Source organism: Triticum aestivum, chromosome 2A, assembly GCF_018294505.1.
Source record: "Triticum aestivum cultivar Chinese Spring chromosome 2A, IWGSC CS RefSeq v2.1, whole genome shotgun sequence".
Lineage (NCBI taxonomy): Eukaryota > Viridiplantae > Streptophyta > Magnoliopsida > Poales > Poaceae > Triticum > Triticum aestivum.
In genome coordinates this window covers 21,408,203-21,432,746 of record NC_057797.1, presented here as the reverse complement: position 1 = coordinate 21,432,746, position 24,544 = coordinate 21,408,203, and the positions used below count along the sequence as shown (strand labels likewise).

At 44.0% G+C, this 24,544-nt stretch overlaps 1 protein-coding gene and 2 long non-coding RNA genes across 21 annotated transcripts; 1 reads left to right on the top strand and 2 right to left on the bottom strand.

The window, feature by feature from the left end:
* Window positions 1-497: 497 nt before the first annotated feature.
* Window positions 498-9,057, bottom strand: LOC123187125 (disease resistance protein RPM1-like). Its single transcript, XM_044598904.1, has 4 exons — window positions 8,964-9,057; window positions 8,780-8,881; window positions 1,361-4,195; window positions 498-1,240 (listed from the first exon to the last, which is right to left on the bottom strand). Exons 3-4 carry the CDS (start codon window positions 4,096-4,098, stop codon window positions 1,225-1,227), a joined length of 2,754 nt encoding a protein of 917 aa, XP_044454839.1. The 5' UTR covers window positions 4,099-4,195; window positions 8,780-8,881; window positions 8,964-9,057; the 3' UTR covers window positions 498-1,224.
* A 2,275-nt stretch (window positions 9,058-11,332) lies between these two features.
* LOC123187127 (uncharacterized) lies at window positions 11,333-16,515 on the bottom strand. Of its 2 annotated transcripts, none has more exons than XR_006493834.1 (5): window positions 16,296-16,515; window positions 12,915-16,223; window positions 11,726-12,176; window positions 11,552-11,621; window positions 11,333-11,436 (listed from the first exon to the last, which is right to left on the bottom strand). It is a non-coding gene; the product is annotated as an uncharacterized lncRNA (long non-coding RNA). The 2 variants fall into 2 exon arrangements; XR_006493835.1 differs by having other exon boundaries at window positions 16,108-16,223.
* A 2,199-nt stretch (window positions 16,516-18,714) lies between these two features.
* On the top strand, window positions 18,715-24,061 carry LOC123187124 (uncharacterized). Of its 18 annotated transcripts, XR_006493831.1 has the most exons (10): window positions 18,715-19,004; window positions 19,211-19,354; window positions 19,481-19,652; window positions 20,292-20,377; window positions 20,640-20,676; window positions 21,317-21,503; window positions 22,157-22,226; window positions 22,442-22,484; window positions 23,004-23,101; window positions 23,793-24,061. It is a non-coding gene; the product is annotated as an uncharacterized lncRNA (long non-coding RNA). The 18 variants fall into 18 exon arrangements; XR_006493828.1 differs by having other exon boundaries at window positions 20,292-20,676; XR_006493829.1 differs by having other exon boundaries at window positions 19,714-20,676.
* Window positions 24,062-24,544: the final 483 nt, after the last annotated feature.

Genomic DNA, 24,544 nt, shown 5'->3' with positions numbered 1-24,544 from the left:
GTCATCATGCGTGCTCACGTGAACCAACAAGCAACAAGTGTTTCCAAGGTAAACTAAATTTCAGAGGGATTCACACGCATGAATCTCATATAAACTAGTCCAATGCAGAAGGAGCACCATTGAAATTAAATAAGATGGAGCCTACCCGCTTGTGACAGGATTTGAACAACTCCGGTTAGTACGGATGCACCACTGTGACCCTACCACTAGACCATTGCCCAGTTCTCACAAGTCAAATAAACCTGGACAAGTGCTACTGAATACTATCCCTCTTGCAATGTCTCTCACCTGACAGAATATAAAAGGGTAACTCTTCTAGGATCTAGCATGTATGAGAGGCTCAGTATGCCTCCATGAAGAAAGCTAATCATGTAATTTTATATTAGCATTCTAAGTACCTAAATGACTATGGGGAACCCAAGAAAAGTTTTCGATGATCAGCAGCCGTCTCCTCTGGTTTTTTTAAACATTTTCAGAAGGGTTACTGTTTGTTTTTTCTCATAATACATGAATGAAACTTATCTGACACCAGTACAGTACTCATGGCATTCTAATACACAGTGCACCAATATGTAACAGTAGTGTAGCGGATTAGAATGTAGTCCCTCAGTTCACAATTATAAGATGTTCTGGATATTTCAATATGGACTACATACGGACTGAAATGAGTGAACAAACACAGTAAAACCTGCCTATATACATCCAATTCTGAAAAAAGTTAAACATCTTATATTTGTGAACGGAGGGAGTATCAATTTAATGGATACTGCATAAGTTACATGTCATATAAAGCATTTATTTCCCAGAAAAAGAGCTAAAAGAAACTGAACTGGGCCTCTGCAAGTCTGCAGCCCCATAAAAAGTTCAGATGCTTCTGTGGCATATCATCAGTGGCAAATAAGGATTTTTTTTCCTCTTAAATATGTGTCGAGGAAGTAGCTGTAGTTTTCGACAATATTACATGAGTCACTGTGTAAAAATACATATCAATTATCCCAAGCAGTAACTTAGCACCAGCGAACATAAATACCGTAAAATAAGGATCGCTGGCAGCTATGGAAATCATTCCCATGCCTTATTACAAACCAGTTCTTGTTTGAATGAGCAGAAATAATAAAAGCAAGACTAACGTCAGTTGTCCAATATATCTCCATTGACAGATATATAGATCATAGCTTCCTCACTGACCATAATGACTGCAAACCCCAGCGACCCAAGAAAGGCTCATGCCACTCTGGATCTGCAACACAACGAAATTTCATCAACTTAAAAAGCTAGAATTTGGTGCAGGTAGCCGAGCACACACTGAATGGCATGAAAAAGTGCAAACATAAAATGTTGGCTAGGATGTTTCAATTACCGTACTGTCCTGTAGTAGGATATCGAGATATGCTCTAGTTTTGCCGCTTGAAGATTCCTTTTGAATTCAGGTTGCATGTCAAGAAACAACGCCTTTATGAGGGATTTCCGATGTTCCAGGCCAGTAGGGATGTCCCGCAGTTCGGCAAGGCCACTGATGACAAGTTCTTCAAGGCGGACCAAAGCTCGCTCGTGTATGCATATTTGGTTGACATGTGGCAAATCATACAAGAAAAGGATCTTCACATTAGGGAACCACTCTGGGTGGAAGGTTAGCTCCTGTCCAGTATACGCCCTTCTAAGATATATTAAGGTTAAATTTGACAATTCAGAGAGGCGCTGTAATGGGTTTTCCGCAAGTTGGGACCAACGTAGAGATATCTCGTGAAGGGCATCTCTGTTGGTTGAGAAAAATGGAGAGTTCAATGTTCCTTCAGAAATCCGCCCCGATATATTGAGCTTTTTAAGGCGGTTTGTCAATGTTAAAGTTTCAAGCTGGAGCTCATCATCTTCATTGCTGGCTTTTATTTCTAACTGTGAGAGCTGGTGCATCTTTGACAGAGAGTCACACAGTTGTGCAGAGTGGATGCTCCTTACCCCATTAATGCTAAAGGCCCTCAGCTGAGATAAATTTGCTAGTTTGGCAATGAATACTTTACTAGCTGGAACTGAATGCAAAGTTTGCAAGTCCTTCAAACTCCACAATCCCTCAAACGGCTCAAATGGTTCATAAGTTTTAAAAACCGAGCATGTTATATCCAGCCATTTATACATACGAATGTGCCGCAATCTCTTCAGATTTTCAGACCCTCGTGGGAGATTCAGACAGCCTGCACCTGCAAGACCCAGTGTTTCTAAGTTGTGAAGGTTCACAACAGATTTTGGGAGTACCTTCACATTGGTGCCGTCGAGGCCCAAATACCTAAGGTTAAATAGCTCTCCGACAGAATTTGGAATAGTCTCAATAGGTAATCCCGATAGTTCCAACACAGCTAGGTACTTAGATTCTGAAGGAAACAATGAAGATGATGCTTTGCTGGTGCTAAATGCTATGAAGGTACGAAGCCTGCATTGACCTATGCTTGGTTGAATGCCATTCTTGCATTGGAGCACTGACATGCGACGAGAATCAGATTCCACTTGGATCACCCCAAGACTATCATCATAAGTCGTACTGAAACTCTCCCTTTTAGACTGGAAAATGGCTAATTCACGCACAAGATCATGCATTCGAAGACGCTTTATCCTGTTAAAACTGTTCCTCTCTACCACATGAAGCATGCTGTGTTGTACTAGCTCTGTGAGGTAACCTTCAGCAATATCTTCTAAACTGAATGTTCCTTTTTGTTCAATAAACCCTTCAGCAACCCACAATCTAATCAATTTTTTTCTTTTGATCATGTAATCTTCTGGGAACATGGCACAATACAAGAAACAGCTCTTCAAATAGTCAGGCAAGTATTTGTAGCTTAGATTCAGAATGTTCTTCACGCGATTTAAGTTTTTATTGTTGTCTAGCTCCCAAATAAGCTGATCTTGAAATAGCCTCCACTGTGTAACATTCTGTTGTTTAAGAGACAGTATGCTCCCTATGGCCACAAGAGCTAATGGTAAACCATCACACTTCTGCACTATTAATTGACCACACTCTTGTAATGCTTTTGGGCAGATGTGATTTTCAATTCTGGGAAATGCTTTCCTGCAAAATAGATGCCATGCATCCCCCTCCTCAAGACGCTCCACTTTGATCCTGCAACCATCATCAGCTATTGAAGCAACTTCCTCTGTTCTTGTTGTGACTATTACTCTGCTTCCCATGCCCACATCAACAAGAACCTCTTTAATTTTAAAAAGATCTTCAGCTGTCCAGACATCATCCAGTATGATCAAATATCGCTTTGTCTCTAGGATTTCCTTCAATTTAACTTGTAGCTCTGCAGTGCTCATCTTTTCATCAATGCTCACCTTTTCGGCATCAAATTCTTTCTTGTCTTTCGAATAGATTCCTTTTAGCATGCTTCTCCAAATATCATCTATTTTATATGCCCGAGAGACAGAAACCCATGCACTACATTCAAACTGGGATGCTGCATTTCTCAATACATTGTGGACAAGAGTGCTTTTTCCGATGCCACCCATACCCCACACAGCAATGATCTGCAGATCAGAAAATTCTTCCAAATTCAATGACTTCATCAAGGTTTCTCTATTTTTACCAAGTCCTACAAGTTCATCATCAGAGATTGAGTAATCATGTCCAGGAAGATACATTTGCTGCTGGATGTCATAATCTGTTGCAGGAACATCAGTCACTCCAGCAATTGGTTGAGTCCATTCTCTGTTTTGTTTAAGCTGTGTAAGCTCCAGCTCTATTCTCTGAAAGGCCGTAGCAATTTGAACCAGTGTAAACAGAGATTGGGGTTTCTTCACTATTTTCTTCACAGAAGCCCACCACGATCCTTTCTGATGGTGTTTACCAACCACATAAATAAACTGATCTACAATGTCTTCCATATCATAGGCTAATCTTCGGGCTTGACCTATCCATGTTTCGGTGACTCGATCTGGCCAACCCTTGCTTCCAATATCACCGAGAAATGATTGCAGAAGTTCAAGATCATTCTTCATCCTTTTCATATTATTAGAGAGTTCAAGCCATGGTCCAGCATGCTTTAGTGCCTCTGCTGCCAAAGCTATGCCAATCTTTTTTATGACAAGAAGAAGAGCAAGCTCCGCCATCTCTCTTTGTGCAATTTGACTTCAATATTTCATGAAACTATAATTGCAATAACCAACTTGCAATCTCAGCTACCAATCTCTTCCATGTACAGTGAATCTACAGAAGGGAAACAATAACTTAATTAACTGACAGAAATCCTATCACTCACCTGTGCATCTGAGCGGACCAACAATTTGGAAAGTAAATTGGTAGCATAATCACGAAAAGGATTTTTTTGTGAAACATTGTACAGATTAATAATAGGTCACCTAACACTCATGCGTATTCGAGAAAAAAATAACAGGTCACCTAAATAGCATAGATTGCGTGCAGTCAAACTTTTCTAACTTGGACTCATATTGTATGGACATTTAGTTTTTTCATGTGAAACTCATATATATACCATTAGATTGGTAGTGAAAAATATTTTCATAATATGAAGTTTCACTCAATTTTTATTAGCATATGCATGTGAAATGACACTCAAAATTGCATATTAGGACCAGGTATAAGTTCAAAACATAGTTTATTTGAAACAGACGATTGCCATAAATAGAGTAGTGAAGTGTTATGGAAGTAATAATTTATGTTAACAAACAGATGATTGCCACTTTGACCGACAGCGTAGTCGTCTTACATCACTTGGCACGCAAATTATACATACTAGACGATACCTCGCACATTGTTGCAAGAATAGTTTGCAACGTATTTCAATGTGATTCGTTGTATGAAAAATTAATATTTGAAGTAATAATATAAAAAGCTAAAATTGAAAATACATATGATTGATTACTATATAGTTGTAAAATATTTATTAAATCATAACGGAATGAAAATTCTCATGTTTGTTTGCATGATGAGATGAGTCTTTTCTTCATGCATGTTTCATGACGAAGTGGCATGCTTGCATGCATGTTGAGAGACATATGATAGGGCCTTTTCTCATGTATGTTGTGTGATGATGTGACATGCTTGCATGTTGAGAGAAATAGTTAATGAGGGCTAGCTATTTAGATATAGAATGTTAGGATTGGCCCACGGAATCGATCATATCAAATTACGGCGAACACTCACATGCAAAACTGGTAGCCAAGGACAGTCTCGTATCCTTTAAATTCCTCTATTTTTTCGCCTTTCCTTCACACGTTACAAACTTCTATGACGTGCTGCATGTATATATGCAAGCAGCCGACCAATGCCTAGCCGACTCAAGCATCTCCTAAACCTATACGTACCACGTATTAATCCTGATCATCAGCCCACACAATTGCATCTACGTGTGCAACATGCAAGACTGGACACATCGTCAATCTTCACATTGTACAATTTAACTAGTCACTGTCCCACTACACGCCAAGCTTAATCTTCAATTGTCATATCCGTACACTATGTATGACCTGTCAGGAAACATGCAATGCCTCCTGGCTCTGTCATGTTGTGCCACCGCCATTGCTTGGCCGCCGCCTAGTTTGCACTCGGTTCGCACCATACTCCTGTACTTGTTTCCAATAGATTCACTCTCCACTGCTCGCACACCTTCTCGCTTTACGATGGCTTCACCTACCACCGTCCGCCTTCGGCATCACACCGAACCAAACCGAACCAACACTGGCTGCAACTAGGACGCTCCACAAGGATATGGACATGAGTCACGGAACACCGTGCACACCGCTTCAACTGCAATGAATCATCACCAAGACGAGCACTTGGACAGGATGGCATCTCACAAACGCAACAACGACTGATGGCGCAAACTTGCACGACCCCGTCACTCATCCATCTCCCCCGATAACAATCATGATGAGCACCAGCATCGCACCTCGGCACCACCTCTCCCATCAACGATCTCCTTCCACTGTCTTCCCGACGACAACCTGTTGTCTCCCACCTTGTCGCTCCGCTGAACGACTATGACTAATCCTACTCGTCGCTGCACCACCCAGCGGCTTCATCACCCGCCCCGAGGTGCTACTAGGTCACCACCCCGGGGCAAGAGCTGCTTCAAATCCCGCCCCAAGATGGAATCGATCACATCAAATCACGACGAACACGCACACGCAAAATTGATAGCCAAGGATACGTCTCGTACCCTTTAAATTCCTTTCTTTATTTCTTTCTGCCTTTTCTTCACACGTTACAATCTTCTATGGCGTGCTGCATGTATATATGCAAGCAGCCGACCAATACCTAGCCGACCCAAACATTTCCTAAACCTATGCGTACCACGTACTAATCCTTAAACAAACTGGATCGCAATGGGTCGGGTTTGGGGTGGGTGGAGCTGGTCCAAATCCAACCCATGACCCATCTTCCTACTCTCTGCCCATCCACCAAATTATTCATGGGCATAACTTGTGCCTATGCTCAAACCCGCTGGATACCCACATACCCATGGAGCTCCATGGGCATAGAAAAGTCAGCATGAAGCCTTCCTAAAGATCAAATTAACTCAATATCATTCACTCACAAATATCAACATAAGCTACATGCATAACTAGGCAACAAGTAATACGATGAGTCCTTAAGTGTGACATACCAAAGGTTGATTTTGCAGCATATAGCTTATGGCACCAGTTGCATATTGCTTGCCATTTCTCATTGATTCGTTCTTTCTACTGTTACTGACGACAAACTATAACTGTGCCCAACCCAACTGTTCGTGGGTATTCATATCCACAGACCCATGGGCAAAAATGTGCTCCCTACCCTTGTCCAACCGGGTCGGGTATCCATGGATATTCATATCCATGGATAAAATTGCCATCCCTAAACCGGACTCTGCCTAAAGGGCAATTCACCTAAACGATCTAGTCCAAACCAGACTAGTACTACTAACTCCTACTCACGCGAGGACTTGCTACACTAACATACGGCATACAAACCAGCCCTCATGTATACTTCTGCGCCTTGTAGAACTAGCTCACACAAACTAACAAATACATGAAAACTAATTAATCTCTAAGGACAAGATTACCTCTAACAATATCCTCCAAATCTTGACATTTTTTGTTTGTGCTTCTTTGATCTTGACTCGTTGTAGATTCACGACTTGTCCATCCAAACTCCAACGCATGATCCATGGTTAGGCCAACTCCAAAGCACGACCCCATCTAGTCCGCGCCTGTCCGTTTTGGCACAAACGGACAAATGCAATGGCCCAACGCGTGACACCATCTAAAAAACATGTCCTTTTGTCGTCGGCTCGACCCATTTCCGAAGCAAACTTGCTCCTTGTTTGCGTCGAGACAAATAGTGAACAGACGCCCACGCGCCTGCTCCTTGTCTGCCTCGAGCCCGCATGTCGGCCACCCACCTACTTCCCACCGCCCACATTTAAGACGCACACGTGGACAGACCCACTTGTCAGCCACCCAGCCGCCCGGTCCCCGTCCTTTTTAATGTGGAAGCCGTGGACCGACCAGTCCACAAACATCCACTTCCAGAGCCGCGAGCCTCCTCGAACCCCAACACGCGCAAACCCCTCCACCTCCTCGCCGACGGACATGGTGTGAAAGTGGGTCCTCGGCAAGGGGAAACACGACCACGAGGCCGGATCGTCCTCCGGCCGCCACAACCTCCACCTCCTCCAAGATTCAGCATCTCCCTGCCGGCGGCCCCGCCTTGGCAACGGACGCACGTGAAGGTCGAGATTTGCGAGAGGTACTGGGAAACGGTCACACCGTTGCCGTGGAGCGACGTGCACCTCCCCAACAACTGGCACCTCTCGGCAGATCGCGTGCCCGTGCCTCCGATCCCGTTGAGCGTCCGCGCTTTCCGTTAGGAGATCTACCACCACTGTGCCCGCCTGCCGCCCGACCTCGTCAACAATGTCAGGTATGCCGTAAACTAACCTCTCCAAGACACGTTGTACCGGGACGAGCATGACCTACGGCGGCAGCTGTATTTTGCCGGTCATGCTCAGAGCCCGCCACGGGCGTGCTCTGCTAGCCGTGCACGCGCTCTCAACCCGCCCCGGCCGCGTGGTCGTGTGTGGGTGCGCGCACTCATGCCAACACCGTCCCTGCCACCACCACCTCCCATGACCGCCGAGGAGGAGGAGGAGCTCTACAGGCACGTGCCTGAGGACTCCGTCCGGGAGCACGACCGCGCCCAGTGGGACGAGCTGGACGAGATGATGGCCCTCTCCGCCGCAGGCGACGTCATCATCCCCCGGAGCTGCAGGTCAACGAGGAGGCCACCGCTGAGCCACCCTTCGCAGCATTGGTGGGCCAGATATGGACGTGGACGCATAAGGTGCCGTGCACGCATGCCCGTGCCACCCGCGTGGGTGCACTGGTAGGCAGACGCCCAAAACTGGACATGGCCGTCCGTTTTCCCGACCCAAATGGACAAAATCCGGGCAGATCGAACGTTCGTTTGGGGACTAGCGTTGGAGTTGGCCTCACAGACCCAGATGTATGGTCAGGCATAGCCATAATTCTTGGTTCTTACAAAAGGATTATGGAGGTTCTGGATACAAATCAGTGAGAGAGGAAGGCAGAAAGTTGAGAGAGAGGATTCATTCCTTTAAAACTTTTTTTCTTTAGAATACAGTAATTTAAATACTTCCAGGCTTTCTTGATTTTTTGAGGATCCGCGTGCAGATTCACCCGAATCAGAAATACAGGCAACTAAAAAAAACGGAAATAGGGATTTGGACCAATGGAAAATAGAAGTACAATAGGTGTCAAATACTAGTACCGCTATATTTCATCGGCAGGTTCTGCTCGCGAAAATTCCGGCTCAACAAACTGAAACCGCAGAGCTCAATTCATCGTCACGACATCACACATGGCTGGCTGGCTGCAGATAACAGTTCTCAGTTGTCAGATATTGAAAGAAGGTCGACGAGGAGAAGAAGAGGAAGAGTAGGAGAGACCTGCACCTGCACTCAGTTAGTCTGGTCGAGTCGCCATGCATGCAGGTTTGTACTCTGTTTGGAGTTTCTTCGTTTCTGAACCAAAGATATGACAGGCACGTTTCCGAGCAGGGAGACTCTTCCACGGGCTGATAATCTATATATCACCCAACAACTCCAAGTTGGTCCGTCAGAAAAGCACTAAAAGGTGCGGTGTACTACCTTTAATATACCATTGTTTACTCCATGATTAGCGACAAACAGTTACCCCTAGCAACTCCAAAGAACCTAACCACCGCACTTCAGTGTGAAAAAAGGGATCTATGGTTGGCGTGGTCCTAGACTACTTCCATATCCAAGAACTGCATCTTGTTTGTTCACGATCAGGACCAGATTCATTAACCAGTCCGTCATTAAGTATGCTCTGATAGCCCAATCCTCTCAATATTCAATTCAGGGGGAATTTAGCGGGAAACCGTTGGGAAGTTTAGCTCCATTTTATGAAAAAATTGATGGATATTCACCTTCCTCAACAGTTAGACCAGTTGCACCGGAAACTAACCAAGAATGGAGTGTTTTCAGTAAAATCCTTGTATTTGGATATTATCAACTGTGGCTCTATCCCTCGATCTGTGCATATTTGAAAAGTCAAAGTGCCCTTAAAAATTAAAGTGTTCATGTGGTTTGTCTACAAACAAGTCATTCTCACCAAGGACAATTTGGCAAAACGTAACTGGACATGATCTCCAAGATGTAGTTTTTGTGATCAAGATGAATCTATCAAACACCTCCTTCTTGATTGCTCAATGGCCAAAAATTTATGGCGGTCTATTCATATAGCGTTTAACATTACTCCTTCAAATACCATCCACACGTTATTTGGGACGTGGCTAGATGAAGTTGAGTCAGAAATAGTGAAACATATCCGTGTTGGAGTATGTGCTTTATTATGGGCTATATGGAACTGCGGGAACGATTTGGTTTTTAACAAAACAACACATATTCATTTCTTGCAGGTTATCTTTCGAGCCACTACACTAATCCATATGTGGTCGCTACTCACTCCGATGGATGCCAGGGAGAGTATGGTTACTGGGTCTATCCGTTGGAAGATGGTAGCTCAGGTTATCTTCAACCACTAGTGCAGAACCGGGCTATAGCACCGGTTCGTAAGGGCATTTAGTGCCGGTTCTATAACCGGCACTAAAGGGTGGGGACTAAAGGTCCCCCCCTTTAGTACCGGTTCTGCACGAACCGCCGCTAAATGGCCACCACGTGGCACGAGCCAGCGCCGGGGGCGGGGAGCACTTTAGTACTGGTTGGTAACACCAACCGGTACTAAAATGTTTGGGGGGTTTTGGATTCATGATTTCTTTTTCTTTAATTTTGTGTTTTTCATTTAATTCTTTTTTGTTTGCTGGTATTTTACGATACTATATAGTATACACGTTATGCATATATATAAGTAGAATTTCTCGTAGAACCGATCATATATATTCGTCACCCTGGGTGAGGAATAATTATTCTTCACCCCCTCTATTTTAACACCAATGCACTGTAATTTTACGTTCCGACAGTTTTGTCTTATTTCTGATGTAGTAAGAGACCGTAAAAAAATATAATCGCCGTAAAAAATATTTTATGTTATGTAAAATTACAAACGTAGAAATATAGTGTTAAATATACATAATTTTCAAAAATTTTGTCTTATGACCTATATTTTTTATTCTCTTATATCAAATTTTACGTAGTTAATCAATAGAAATGTAACTATTTGAATTTCAAATGTAATTTATTTATGAAGTCGAATGTAACTATTCATAAATAAATTACGTTTGGAATACAAATAGTTACATTCATATTCTTATAATTTATTTTCTCTTATAATTTATTTCAAATGTAACTATTCATAAATAAATTATGCTTGGAATACAAATAGTTACATTCATATTGATTCACTACGTAAAATTTGGTATAAGAAAATAAAAAAATAGGTTATAAGACCAAAATATATCATCGAATGCCTCACAACCACCATTATGCACACATACACATGTGTATACACACACACACACACACACACACACACACACACACAATTAGGTATATATACAATTTCTCCTACATGTTGCCTTGGTGCCTTCGGAGCACGATGACAATTGGGAGTGGTTCATGGGGCGGTAGCGGGTAATGGTATTCTCTTTTGGGATCTATGACCTGGTCGAGCAAAAATCCCGCTATTTCCTCTTGAGGTGCTCGTATGCGCTCCGTTGGTAGGAGCTGCTCCCGCACGTCTTTGAACTGTTAAGAAGGAGATCAACATGCATGTATATTAGTTGTGTGACTAGATATCGATGATCATGTAAAAACTGTGAATAGTGTTCTGGCAAACGTACCCATTGCTGTCTATCAGATTTGCTCATTTCGGACGCCATCATGTGAATGATCTCGCAAACGTAGTATGCACACGCTTTAGTCTCCGGCGCCTGCGCTTCAGGGTCTTTACGAGAATAGAATTTAATCATATAATAATTAATCAAGCATGATAATTAATTAATGGTATTAAAACAAGAATTAAAGAGATGGTAGCTAGCTAGTATTACTTAATTACTTACCTTGGGTCGAAACCAAAACAACTTTTGTCGCCATTTGCCTGGAGTCACCTTGATGAACTTTGCCCAAGCCCTACCCGCCGGCAAAGAAAATGAATAAAGGGGTTATTAAATAGTTGATATCAGGAAATGACGAACTAAATAGGCCGATATATAGTTAATAATGATTGAAATTACCTGTCGACTATCCCCTTCAAGATGGCGAAGTCACTTTTTTTTAAGTAGTGAGTCCAGAACTCCACCATGATCATTTCTGATGGTGTCTGCCAACAACATACATATATTGATCTATGATGTCTTCCATATCATACGCCAATCTTCAGACTTGCCCTATCCATGTTTCGGTGACTCCATCTGTCGAAGCTTTTCTTCCAATCTCCTTGAGAAATGCTTGAATAAGCTCCAGGTCATTCCTTATCAGTGTCATGTTCTCTGACAGTTTTGCAACAGATCTAGCGTGGTGAAGCGTTTCTGCTGCCACCGCTATTCCAATCTTTGTTGTGACAAGAAGAAGAGCAGCCTCAGCCATTTTAGTCGGTGCAGCTTGACCTCAGTATTTCAGCCAAAACATTTCCAGAAATCAACCTTGAATGTTGATAACAATTCCATCCTTGCACATTAAATAAATCTACATAAAGAAAGCAAACATTTTGTCAAATGCCAGAGATTCCAAGCTAGTGAGATGACTTCTGTAACAGTTGGGTGTTCTGTCCGGTGAAGCGATGCTATGGCTGTGCTGTGAAATCATAACTTTTGTCTGTTTAATTAGTCATGCTAGCTTAAAATTCTGGCAACGCCACTCTACGTGTAGGCACAATCCTGAAATCGTAGATCCAGTGATCCCTGGAACTGGCCTCCAAATGAGATTTACTACACCACCAACGAACCCAATGTATTACTGTATGCTTCAATATGTATTACTGTAAGCATCGCCAATAACACTTGGTTCGTACAATATGTACTACTGCATGCTTCAATGTCATACGGAGTACAATGAAATCCACAGTATATACGGTTCCTGCCTAACGCCCACTCAGATTCAATCCACATGGTGTTTGGTGGTGTGTATTCGAATCACGCGTGTGTGGTGATTTGTGTGTGTGGGTGGGTGATGGTGGTGGTGGTGGTGGGGAGGTGGGGGTAGGATTTCCTCTACTCGTTCTTACCCCCTCCGTCCGAAAATACTTGTCATCAAAATGAATAAAAAGGAATGTATCTAGAACTAATATACATCTAGATACATCCCCTTTTATTTATTTTGATGACAAGTATTTCCGGACAGAGGGAGTACTATTGAAAGGAATTAGAAGATTGCTTGATATGACAGAATGCAGATCGAAATGTTTCTTGATAGTGCTGACAATACCATTTCTTTTCTTCTGTAAGTCTTTTAACGGGGAGATAGATTCAGTTTGTAGATCCCGTCTCAACTCGCAACCGACCGCACTGAGCTCAGATTCATCGGGGTGGTTAACATCGCACACTGCTGGCTGAAAAACTAATCAGTAGATCTCTACTAATCTGTCAAGATGGAAAAGGTGGAGCAGAAGAGGATGAGTAGGAACTGTGCGTACCTCTACTAATCTGGTCGAACCAGCTTCATCGTCGCCACGCCTCACGGTGGACGGCACGAGCGGTTTTTTGGACCGGCTCGTGGCCCGCTCGGTCCGGTCTGGCTCGGTCCTGGCCCGACAAAAAAATCGGCCGGTCCGGTCCCTCGAAACAAGACCGAAAATCGACCGGTCCGGTCCGGTTAAAGCTCGGGCTGACCGAGCGGACCGAAGAAGCAGCCGGCGGCATGGCGTGGCCATGGCCAGAGCGGGGCGGGGGCGTGGCTGGAGGCTTGCCAGGGGCTTGCTGGGGGCATGTCGGGGGCTTGGCGGGGGCTTGGCGAGTGCGTGGCGGCCAAGGCGTGACAGGGCCACGCACCTGTGCCGCGGCCGCCGCCGTCCAACGCACAAGCAGAGCACCACCGCATAACACCAAGGCCACCAGCCTTCCAGCGATGAACCATCATGTCTAGGAGTTCCTCCGTTGTGGGATCTATCATCTCCGTCAAAGAAATCGACGAGGGATGTCCTACATAGCCGCATCAGCCATCGTTCCTTTCATCTCTGTCCACCGGCTGTCATGTCAGATTCGTCGCTGATGAGCTCCCTCTGGTGTTCGTCTTGGTCATGTAGCTTCCTCTGATTCTTCTCAAGCTCCCAGACATCTTTTCGATGAGTTGCGCTTCCTCTAGCAAGATATCTCTCAGATGAGCCGTCGCCGGTGCTCCAGAGCGCGCCCTGCCCATGTCTTGGCCGGTCCTCACGGTCCTCTCGGTCCGGCCCGAGCTCGGCCATTGCCGGTCCGGTCCCTGAAAACAGGACCGCGACGTTGCTCGGTCCGGTCCGGACCGGACTGCCGGCGGCCGGTCCAAACGCCGGCTCGGACCGGGACCGGACCGGCTCGGACCGTGTCCACCCTGAGCCACGCCCACACAGATAGTATGGAGTTTCTTCTTCTCCGAGCCAAACAGGAGAGATGTCTCCAGGACGGGCAGAAGTTCGTAGCAACGAGTATAGGCAAGATGTTCAAAAGCAGAGCAGCGATAATGTATCCATCCAACAACTCCAAGTTGCCCTATAGTACTCGATTTGATATACTATTGTCTACGAGTACATGATTAGCGATAAATAATCACCCCCGGCAACTCCCAAGAACTTTCGGCCTCCGAGCTCTCATGGTTGGGCTGGTCCTCACGGCTTTTAAATGCTTACAATATTTTCTATTTTTTATACGAGGGCACTCCAGTTGGGTGCATGTTCTCCCGATTCTTTTCTCGTTCCTGGCGTGCTAGGCGACCCCCTGATTGTCACTCGACCACACCCAACAGTTTGTTCTAGTTCAGAGTTTCAGACTGCGTAACACGGTTCCTGCTAGTGCTATGCTACGGTTTACTGATTTGTTCTTGTGCCCCAGTTTCTGTCTAACATATTGTTTAGAGACTAGTGGATGTTTCAGGAAGCATTTCGAAAATGAAGAGCGCCACTGCATTTGCTTCTGCAAACTGGCAGAACAAAGAAAGGCTGATGCGTGCTGCTGTTTGTGTTCGCTTGAAGCCACTATTCACACAGCAAACTGTTCTCATACTTCCAGTTAACATCTTCAGATTTCACTCATCAAAGTGCAGCACCATTTTTCCTTCTTTTTTTTTAAAAAAAATACACAAGAATTTCCTTGAAGGTTGTATGCTGCAAGTCTGAATCAGCAGAGATATCCTATGAGGCTATGACACAAATTTGAATTTTTGCTAGAGATGCAGACCATGGAGAACTGAAGGACAAAAGCTTGCCAAAAGGCACATCTGATCTTAAAGATCACCACACACACATCCTCGTTTGTGCCGCGTGTTGCCCGTTTCTTACTCTCCTACCCTATATTTGACGCCGTCCTAGTCCAACACCAACTGGCAGCTCCACCACCACCCCCCATCGTCCCTGGACGTCCTTGCCGTATTGGACATGGTCACTGCCCCACACGCCACACTGGTACGTCCTACTCCGTCTGACATACACATCGTCCACCATGTGTTTGTGGAAATGTTGGAGCTGTTTTTGTTATGTTCTTTTGCACATTTGTAGGCAAATGATGGGTTCATCGAAGGATGGGTTTGATCACATGGAGATTGATGAGTTCATTTTCAAAGGAGTTCATCAAATCATTGGATTCGGACATTGATGGCGATGAAGATGAAGATTTCATGGTGATAATGAGCATCCTTGAAGAAATGGAGAAGAGGAACATGTGGATCAATGAACACTAGCCCATAGGCTATTTCCTTCTGTTTGGGCCACCTAGCCCGCCCAACAATGGACTTCAAGCTCCGCCACTGAGAGAGAGAGGAAGGAAGGAAGTTGAGAAGATGCATTTCTAACTTTCTATTTGTGGTTCTCTATAAAAAGCAGGCCCTGAAGAGACTTGGTCACGGTTAGCTAACAGAATGACTTCTCCTTCAAACTGTGCTTGGCCAAACTCCTAGTCCCTTATCTTCTTCTGTCGCTTGCTACCTTGTCTAGGCTAGGCCTTATCTTCAAACTCTGCTGAAGGAGGGGTGATGACGGTGGCGCACCTTCAGCTCGCGCCTGTGCTTGTAGTCGACGATAGGTGGTCCATGGACCAGATTGTAGTTTTTGTTACCTCTGATGTTTTCTGTACTAACATGATTGATTATGAATAGATCAAAAATTTCTCCCCCTAAGAACAAAAGGACAAACAGAAAATACCCTCCTAGAGCACATTCCCTTATCCACTCTTTGGTTGCCTAGAATCCCACCCTGCCGCCAGAGGCTCATGAGGACTAAGCGTCACCGCTACATGGCCTTATGGGACACACACGAGACAACCATATTCTATTGATGCATGTACTTCAATAGACAAAACTAGGCTTTCCCGAATTTTCGGTACACTCTGTGCAGATGCACCATAATCAGAACTAGGAACATGGACAAATCAAAAATAGGAATACATAACGCAACCATAAAAAAGGAGTACAATAAGTATGGTGAAAAAAATACCGTTTTATTTCATCCGCGCGCGCATTTAACAGGGGCTGATTCAGCTTCAGATTCCATCTCGACGAACTACACAGAGCTCAAATTCGTCATAACGACATCACTAGTGGCTGGGCTGGCTGCAGATAATAGTTCTCAGATATTGAAAGAAGACCAACTAGGAGGAGGAGAAGAGGAAGAGTAGTAGAGACCTGCACATGTACTAGTCTGGTCGAGTTGCCTTCATCATCGCCATATGTAGAGTTTGTGCTCTGTCTGCAGTTTCTTCCTTTCAGAGCCAAAGGTATAATGTGAGAGACGTGTCTCCGATCGAGCTGTGCATAAGTCTGTAGCAACTAGCAGTACGCGCAAAACTAGAGCAGGGAGACTCTCCCGCAGGATGATAGTCTTATCACCAACCAACAACTCCAAAGTTGGTCCATCAGAAAAGCACTCAAAGTTGCCGTGTACGTACTAAAGCTTTAATATACTATTGTTTACTCCATGGTTAGCGATAAGCAATTACCCCAGCAACTCCCAACAAGCTAACCTCCGCACTTAAAGTGTGACAAAATTAAAAGGCACTGTGGTTGGTGCTGTCCTAGTCTACTTCCATGTCCAACAACTGCATCTTTATGCTTTTTCAGGATCACAACCAGAACCACACACAGATACATTCACCAGTCTGCTGTAACAATTATGCTCAGATAAACTAGCAAAACAAGGTAAACAAAATTACAGGGATTCACACGCATGCATCTCAAATTAACTTCTAACTTTATTGGAGGGTCAAACTATCTCAAAGTTTGACCGAGTTTGTGCAAAAATATATCGATGCTTGTGAAACCAAATAGGTGTATGACAAAAATATAATTTATCATGAATCTAGTGCTACTAATTTGATGGCATAAATATTGGTCCATTATTGTATAAGTACAGTCAAACATAAAAAAATTTGACTTTTCGACAAAATTAGAAGTACACACTTTCAAGGACGGAGGGAGTACTACTGAATATTACCTCTCCTGAAATGTTTCTCACCACCTGAGCGAATAGAAGGACAGCTCTTCTATGATCTATCATGTATGCAAATGCAAATACACTACGACCCAGTGTAGCAAGCTCAGCATGCAAGTTGTATATTAGTATTCAGATTACCTAAACACTACTAGAATCTGGTTTTGTCCCGAGTTCCGACACTTCGCCGAGTTCATTCCGTCGGGAACTCAGCAAACCTCTCTCTACCGAGTTTTATCCAAAATTGGACTCGGCAGTCATAAGCAACTCGGCAGAATTGTGCCTTTGCCAGGTTCCAACGAAAAACAACTAGGTGAACATAATAAACTCGGCAAAATCTCATGTTCATCGAGTTCCTGCAGAAATACACTTGGCAAAGCCTGGCAAGTGGGCCCTGCTGTACAGTAGTCGACGGAGCCGTGACGGTAGCCTTTGTTTGCCGAGTTTCGGCTAATGGAGACTCGGCAAACATTTTTAGTTTTTATTTTTTTAAATCAGAATTCCATGGGCCCCACCTTTGCCGAGTTTTGTGTATGGAAAACTCGGTAAAAACTGACAGGTGGGACATCGGGTCATGTGCAGTTGACCATGCGCCTCGTTAAGGCGAGTTCCAAAACTCGGCAAACGATGCCTTCGTCTTAAATGAGGAACACGAGGGTTCGCTCCAAACGAAAAGCCCTCACTCTCTGGCAACACCCTAGCTAGCTCCCTCTCCTCCAACGATGGACCGCCGCCTCGCCGCCTCCTCCACTTCTCGCAGCCGCGCTGCCGCCTCTCCACCAGCTTGAATCCGTCGTTGTCGCATCGACAATTCGACGGCCTAGTCATCCGCATCGCGAACGGCCGCCGCAGCGGCTACGCCCTGCTTTAAAGCAAACCACCAGAGCCAAACAAGAGCATACAAGAATCCAGCACAACACACACACCACACAGGTAGCAAACAAACATGGTACGAGAGGTTAATGCTGAAGGCGCAGCTCAACAAGTCCAGGATAACAGAAATAAAAAGGAAGACGTCTGGCACCGTGCCTAGACGGGTTGGTGAAGCGCTGATCTAATCCGGCTCTAGAGGCGGAGGGCACATCTTAGCTTTTCAAGAGCACAATCGTAAGGCCCAGAACTCTCAGCACACACGTACACAGACACACACAACATTAACCGGTTTGTCATCAAGTGAACTCACGTGAACCATTAAGAATTTCCAAGGTAAACTAAATTTCAGAAGAGCACCGTCGAATCCCCTTGTTAGAGACCGAAGCGAAATGAAGCTCTCCCGTGCGTTTGGATTCTGGACCGTCGGATCGAGATCTCCTCGCGATATAGGCCGTCGGATCTCGATCCAGATCGCCGTGGGCCGTCCGATCTTGACCCGATCGTCCTGGGCCGTCGGATAAAATTCCAATGGCAACAAATTGTAAATACCTTACCCCCACCAGGGCATTCCGGTCATTTCGCGTCGTGGGGGTATAAAAGGGGGGCACACCCGTGGAGACTCAGCCGCTGCCTCCGCCCGCACTCGCGCCGCTTCCAATCGGGCCAGAACCCTAGCCGCCATCCCCGCTCGCCCGATTCCCCGCACTCCCCCGAGCCCAGACCCGCCGCCGGCGACCCCCTCCTCTCCCATCGACTCCAGCCCCGCCGCCAGCGACCCCCTTCTCTCCCTCGACTCCAGCCCGCCGCCGCGGAGACGCGCACCGACCGCGGCCATCGTCCTCTGCCACCGCCGCCTCCTCCTTCCCCACCCTCCTCTCACCTCCTCTTCGAGGCGTGCCGCGGTCCTTCTCCGCGCCGGCGACGCGTGCAGCAGAGAACGGCGGGCGTGGCGGAGCGGGACCATGCTGCCGCGGCGGCCGGCTCGTCCCCGACTTCTGCTTCGCCAGAGAAGAAGGCCGATTCATGAGAGGGTAAGCTGTTGCCTCCTCTCGATCTGTTAATTTTTGCACAATTAGCTTCCGAAAATTAAATTGATGCTTGTTGTATCGAATTGTATACTGCTGTGTAATTTGCGTGTAATCTATCGTTTAGTCGCGATTAGCCAAATCTTGCTGTTGGATCTTGGATTTTGCTAGGAAAATAATGCTAATGTTTGTTGCAACTCTGCTATGAAAAGAGAGGAGGAGAGATGCGGCAGGGCGGCGGTCGTTGTCGGCGACGGGGAGGCGTGCTGAACCTGCCGGCTCGACCCAGGAGCGGCAGGTGCAGAGGCGCGTGCGCTACACCCCCACCCCGTGCTGCTCTCCGCCGCCCAGTCATTGTGCCCGCTGCTCAAACTCCGCCACCCCATCGGCCGCTCCGACGCCACTCATGGTATCCGGGAAGCACGCGGCCATTGCTCGATTCTCGCCTAACTAGGTCGCCGCTTCTCCTTGGTGTTCCACAGGAGAGGAGCATCCGCCTCCACAACTGGAGAGACGCATCTTCTCCCCTCCTCGACAGCAACACAGGGACGGAACCATCAGCTGAGATGGAGGATGCCGCCCTTTACGGCGCGCTCGCGGTGGCCTGGTTACCATCTCTTGGAGAGAGGCAGGCCTACCCCTTCTCCCCCACAGGTACCAGCCCGTCCGTGCCATACCTCTCTCGATTTTGCTGTTTATACGCTTCTTTGGGCAGTGATGTCCACGGCCGAGCAACGAGGTGGTGGTGGTGCTGCTGTTGCTGAAAATGGTTGTCCTCTAATATTATTCAGATGTAGTTAGATTGCTACTGCATAGAGCTGTTCAAATGCCATGTTGTTCTGTTCACAGTACATTGAATACACCCTATATTCCTAATCATATTAAGCGATGCCCTGCTGGTCCTCTTCGTGTCTCTTACAGTAGTATCTCTTTCCATCTAGCAGCCAATGATGTACAATGGCACAATTGACATAATCTCTATTTTTCCTCTTACATTGAAAATTGTGTTAGCAGTCACACACTTATGGTCATGTACTTACTAATGCTTTGGCCTGAAACTGGAACCACTGCAGCTGTTTTGCTGCCAATATAACTTCATTTGCATTTAGTTTGTTGTAATATTAATTCAAGTTCTACAGCCTCCCAGGTCTTGTTTTTTATTTAGTCAAGTTTCCATCTAATTGCCTGAATTAGTCACATATGGGAGTGCAGTCTGAAAGTTAGAACAGGGTTTGCAACAATAGTGTGATTTATGTTACTGGAAGTACTGCCATTGCTTTTGTCGTTTTTCAGGTTTGCTCTCGGTTCTATTGGCAAGGGATCTTTGGGCAATAGTTGAGCACCAAAGGACAATCTAAATTACTATCATGATATTTCAGGTAGTATTTACTCGAACATAATCTTTTTCTGTTCTTCTATTTTCTCCTTTGTTTTGGTATAATGATGCGTTGATGCCCACTGTCATGTATCCTATGTTGAGTTGTGGGACTGGATTAGGGAGATACCAAAAATTAGGATGCCCGAAATAAAAGCTTTCCCTATTCGCAAGCTATTTTTTTTTGCAAAAATAATCGTAAGCTATTTATACATTATAAATCATGGCAAGATTCCATACTAATGTTTTTCTCCTTCAAATGTGAGGTCTCATGTCTTCCGGCTTACAGTAGATGATACAAAGGTGTTCTCCCTATCTTTCTTTCCATGTTATTGCTAAACATGCTGATATGTGTCTTCATGCCTGTACTGCTGATTCTATTTTACATGACAAAAGCATTGGCAGTACTTCCAGTAACATAAATAGCTGGAACTACTACCAATGTTTTTGCCCTTTTTCACAAACAAAAAAAAGTTAATGTGCATACATGCCTGTACTGCTGATTCTATTTTACATGGAAATTGGAGGCAAAAGCCCCTATCATTCAATCTGATTGTTATACAACTAGGTTTAGTTTGTGATGCTGTAGTGATAGTAGTATGATTATACATGAGAAAATTACTATACTATTAACATGTTACTTAATGTAGTCGTTGGATCCTGAGATGTTCAATGATGTTTATCTATTGTTTTGCCACTCCATTGGCATGATAGAAAAATTATAATGAAGGGATGTACTGTACATTCACAACGTAAAATGCTAGCATCTCCTGCTTTTATACACCCCTCCACCTTGCTTATGTCAAACAACTCCACAAAGTAGATAAGTAGATGGGAAAAGTATCAAGCTCGCATATCTTACTAATTCGAGAAGAATCTTCTGAGCTGCATTTCATATACTAGCCGGCCGGAGGAAATGTTGATCATGTTTGGAATTCCCCAGGTCATTGTTTGCAGCAGAGCGGCTCCGTGGCTAGCGCCGAGGTGCTGCAACCAGGAGCGGAAGCAGTGGTCGGCCATCACGTCTGACACCCCACTGGAGACCGTTGGACATCATGCAAGCCATGGTGACTGCAAGTTGCTAATTTTGGGCTCCGTGGGATTTGATGAGGTTGCTGCTCCTCTTAAAGGTATCACGTTATTTCCAATGAAGTGCATGTATAGATAGTCTCAACTGATGGTGGATGGAAATCCAGTTATAGAAGCCCTTATACCTGAACTGAACATTGGCAATACGTTGATGCTTGCAAAGTTGAAATATAGCATGTTGCCATATATTTTGTCATTACATTGGCCTTATAATTAAGATTACTCTGGGTCGAGGCTGGTTTTCGATTCAACTGAGAGAGCATACACTTTCTAGAAAATAAATATAACACTATAGTCTGCAAAAATCAGGTGTCCCTATAAAACAATGTAACACTTTAGTCTGAGTCTTAGAATATTGGTTGTTGTTATCTGGATAAATAGGAGAGTTTGTGAGGCTTACTGTATGATATCTTGCTAAAGGTTACATATATTGAGTTTATGTCGGTAGGTGTATGAAGACTTCTCAAAATTTGGCTAAAATCTTGAGTGCCATCCATAGGATCATCTATGGTCCGGCTTTATAACACAAATGTTAGTTATATAAAAAGAGTGGTATGTTATTGTGTAACTCCACATATTACTATGTTGCGATGGGGCTGATTAGAGATCTTTAGTACCATTTGCCTTCTATCTCAAAGATCAAACATTTATTTCCTCCTCCTATGATGCCGATGCTTGGCTTTTGTCATTGCAGATCGACTTGTGATGTTGAGAAGATTACCATGTTGAAGGATGGACAATTAGAGAGGAGTATTCTCACCAAAGTAAGGTGACATTTGGGTCTATTCATCTTGGTTGGGTTTAAAATCTACTTCCTCCATTCCAAAATAGATGATTTGTCATCTAAAGTTGGGTCATCTATTTTGGAACGGAGGGAGTATGAACCTGGCAATGATTTGTCAGAGTATTCTCTTGTCCTCTCGGTTGTCTCACAATACAAATTCTTCTATTTTACTCTAGCTCCACTTTTTATTTGCAGTGCGTATGGAAGAAAGAAAACAAGTGAAGAATGCTTATGTCAGGTAACCAAAATATGCAACGCAACTGTACTACTAGAAACATGATGTCAGTGTCTCCATTTTCTTCACAAATTCTGGTGTGATATCTGTGGCACTATTTTTTTGCACCAGTACCAAGTACAAATGTTTGTATGTAGGTAAACAATGCAATGAGCCAATGAGGGAGTAACATGTATGCTCTTATTCCAGACTATAGACATACTACACTAAGTATATTTTTAGACTAGCACAGTGCAACACATTAAGTACCGCTCCCTCTTAATCTATCTATTGTCTCTCAACTTCATCAATGTTCAATTTACATACATAAAATATATGTTCCTTATGTACAATTCACTAACAAAATATAAGATCAGAAAAATATCAACTTGATGCAAAGAAAATCTGTTGTAAGTCTTGCCTACATTTTGATTGAATCATGCTTGGTTAGATCGATATAGCTATTTGCCTAGAAAGATTTTACTTATCTCCAACTTCTGTTGCGTTTGCCAGAAATAATCTTATGTTGCCTTTTCTGTGCAGGTTGAGTTGAGCAAGGCATGATGGTCATAGTTTTTGCAAGGCGTATCTTCAATGTTCACATGTTGTTATCCTAGGCTTATGTCGTGTAGCAAAAGATGGTGAGTTCATGCTGAATACACATTGAAGCTTTATGTTGATCTTATCTTCCAAATACTCATCGCATGTCACTTGCTTCATGAATTTGAGCATACATGTGTACTACTTGACTTTGTAATAATATATTGCACATTAGTGAGTGAAAAAATATTCGAGCTTTCAGTAGAATTCTTTTTGCCACGTATAATGAGAAATATGTTACTCCCTTCGACCCATATTAATATTCATTGATTTAGAAAGTAGCATTTATCAGAAATTTGGTTGAGTTAGCATGTTGACGGCTGCATGGAACAATTCTTGAAATCCTAAGGTTATGCAAATTGACGCTAGCATACAAAGTTTATTTGGTTTTCTGGGACTTGTGATATTTATTGCATCGGTCACTGTGGTTCTTAAAACCGGATTCTGATTGTTCATTCGATCACCAAATGGAAAGGTTGAGGGCAGGGATTGATTTAAATTCCCATTGTAGAGAAATATTTACTGCATGTGAATCAACAATTCACTGCTTATTTCCTTTTGTTTCGACATCGATTATGAAATTAATGTTAAGGCTAATACTTAAACAGGGACTACTAAAAAACAGATCATGCCTGATGTCATATTATGCTACAAAAAAATTAGTTTTGTTTTTTAACGAGCAAGTTTTGTGTACTTCTCACTGATTGACTCTTCCTTTTTCTTTTCTTGAAGGTGGATTTGGACCTTTAAAACTAAACTATGTAACAACACAATGCTCGGATTTGAAGATATCATGTTGCGCATTATATACCACTCTGCTCTGCTTTTGATATCTTGGATCTATGTGTTTTTGTTGAACTTGATGCAATTAAGCTTTCTTTAGGCAACTACTGTGTTACTTTTGGTACAAATTGAATCTCCATGCTTTGTATTGAACTTAGGCATACATTTATCTTATGCAACAACAGTTCCTTGCTTTTGCTATAACTTTTCTCTGGCTACATATGTTGTACACTTCTTGCAATTCTCCTATGATTATATTATAAGATTGGATATGACAGTACCCGGCAGCGGTGCTGCTGGGTGCGGCAAGCCGCACTTCCTACCTAGTTTAAATAAGATAGAGCCTACCTGCTTGTGGCAGGATTCGAGCAACTCTGGTTAGCAAGGATGCGCCACTGCAACCCTACCACTAGACCATTTCCCAATTCACATATATGTCAAATAAACCTGGACAAGTGCTACTGAATAATACCCCTATTGCAATGTCTCTCACCAACTGATCGAACAAGGTAACTGTTCTCGGATCAATCATGCATGCAAGGCATTGGATACACAGCGCACCAACCACCAATATGCAACAGTAGTGCAGCGGATAAATAAACAATATGAATGTAATGGACTGCATAAGTTACATGTCATAAAGCATATATTTCTCCAGACAAGAGCTAAAAGACACTGGACTGTGAAGTTCTGAACCTCAG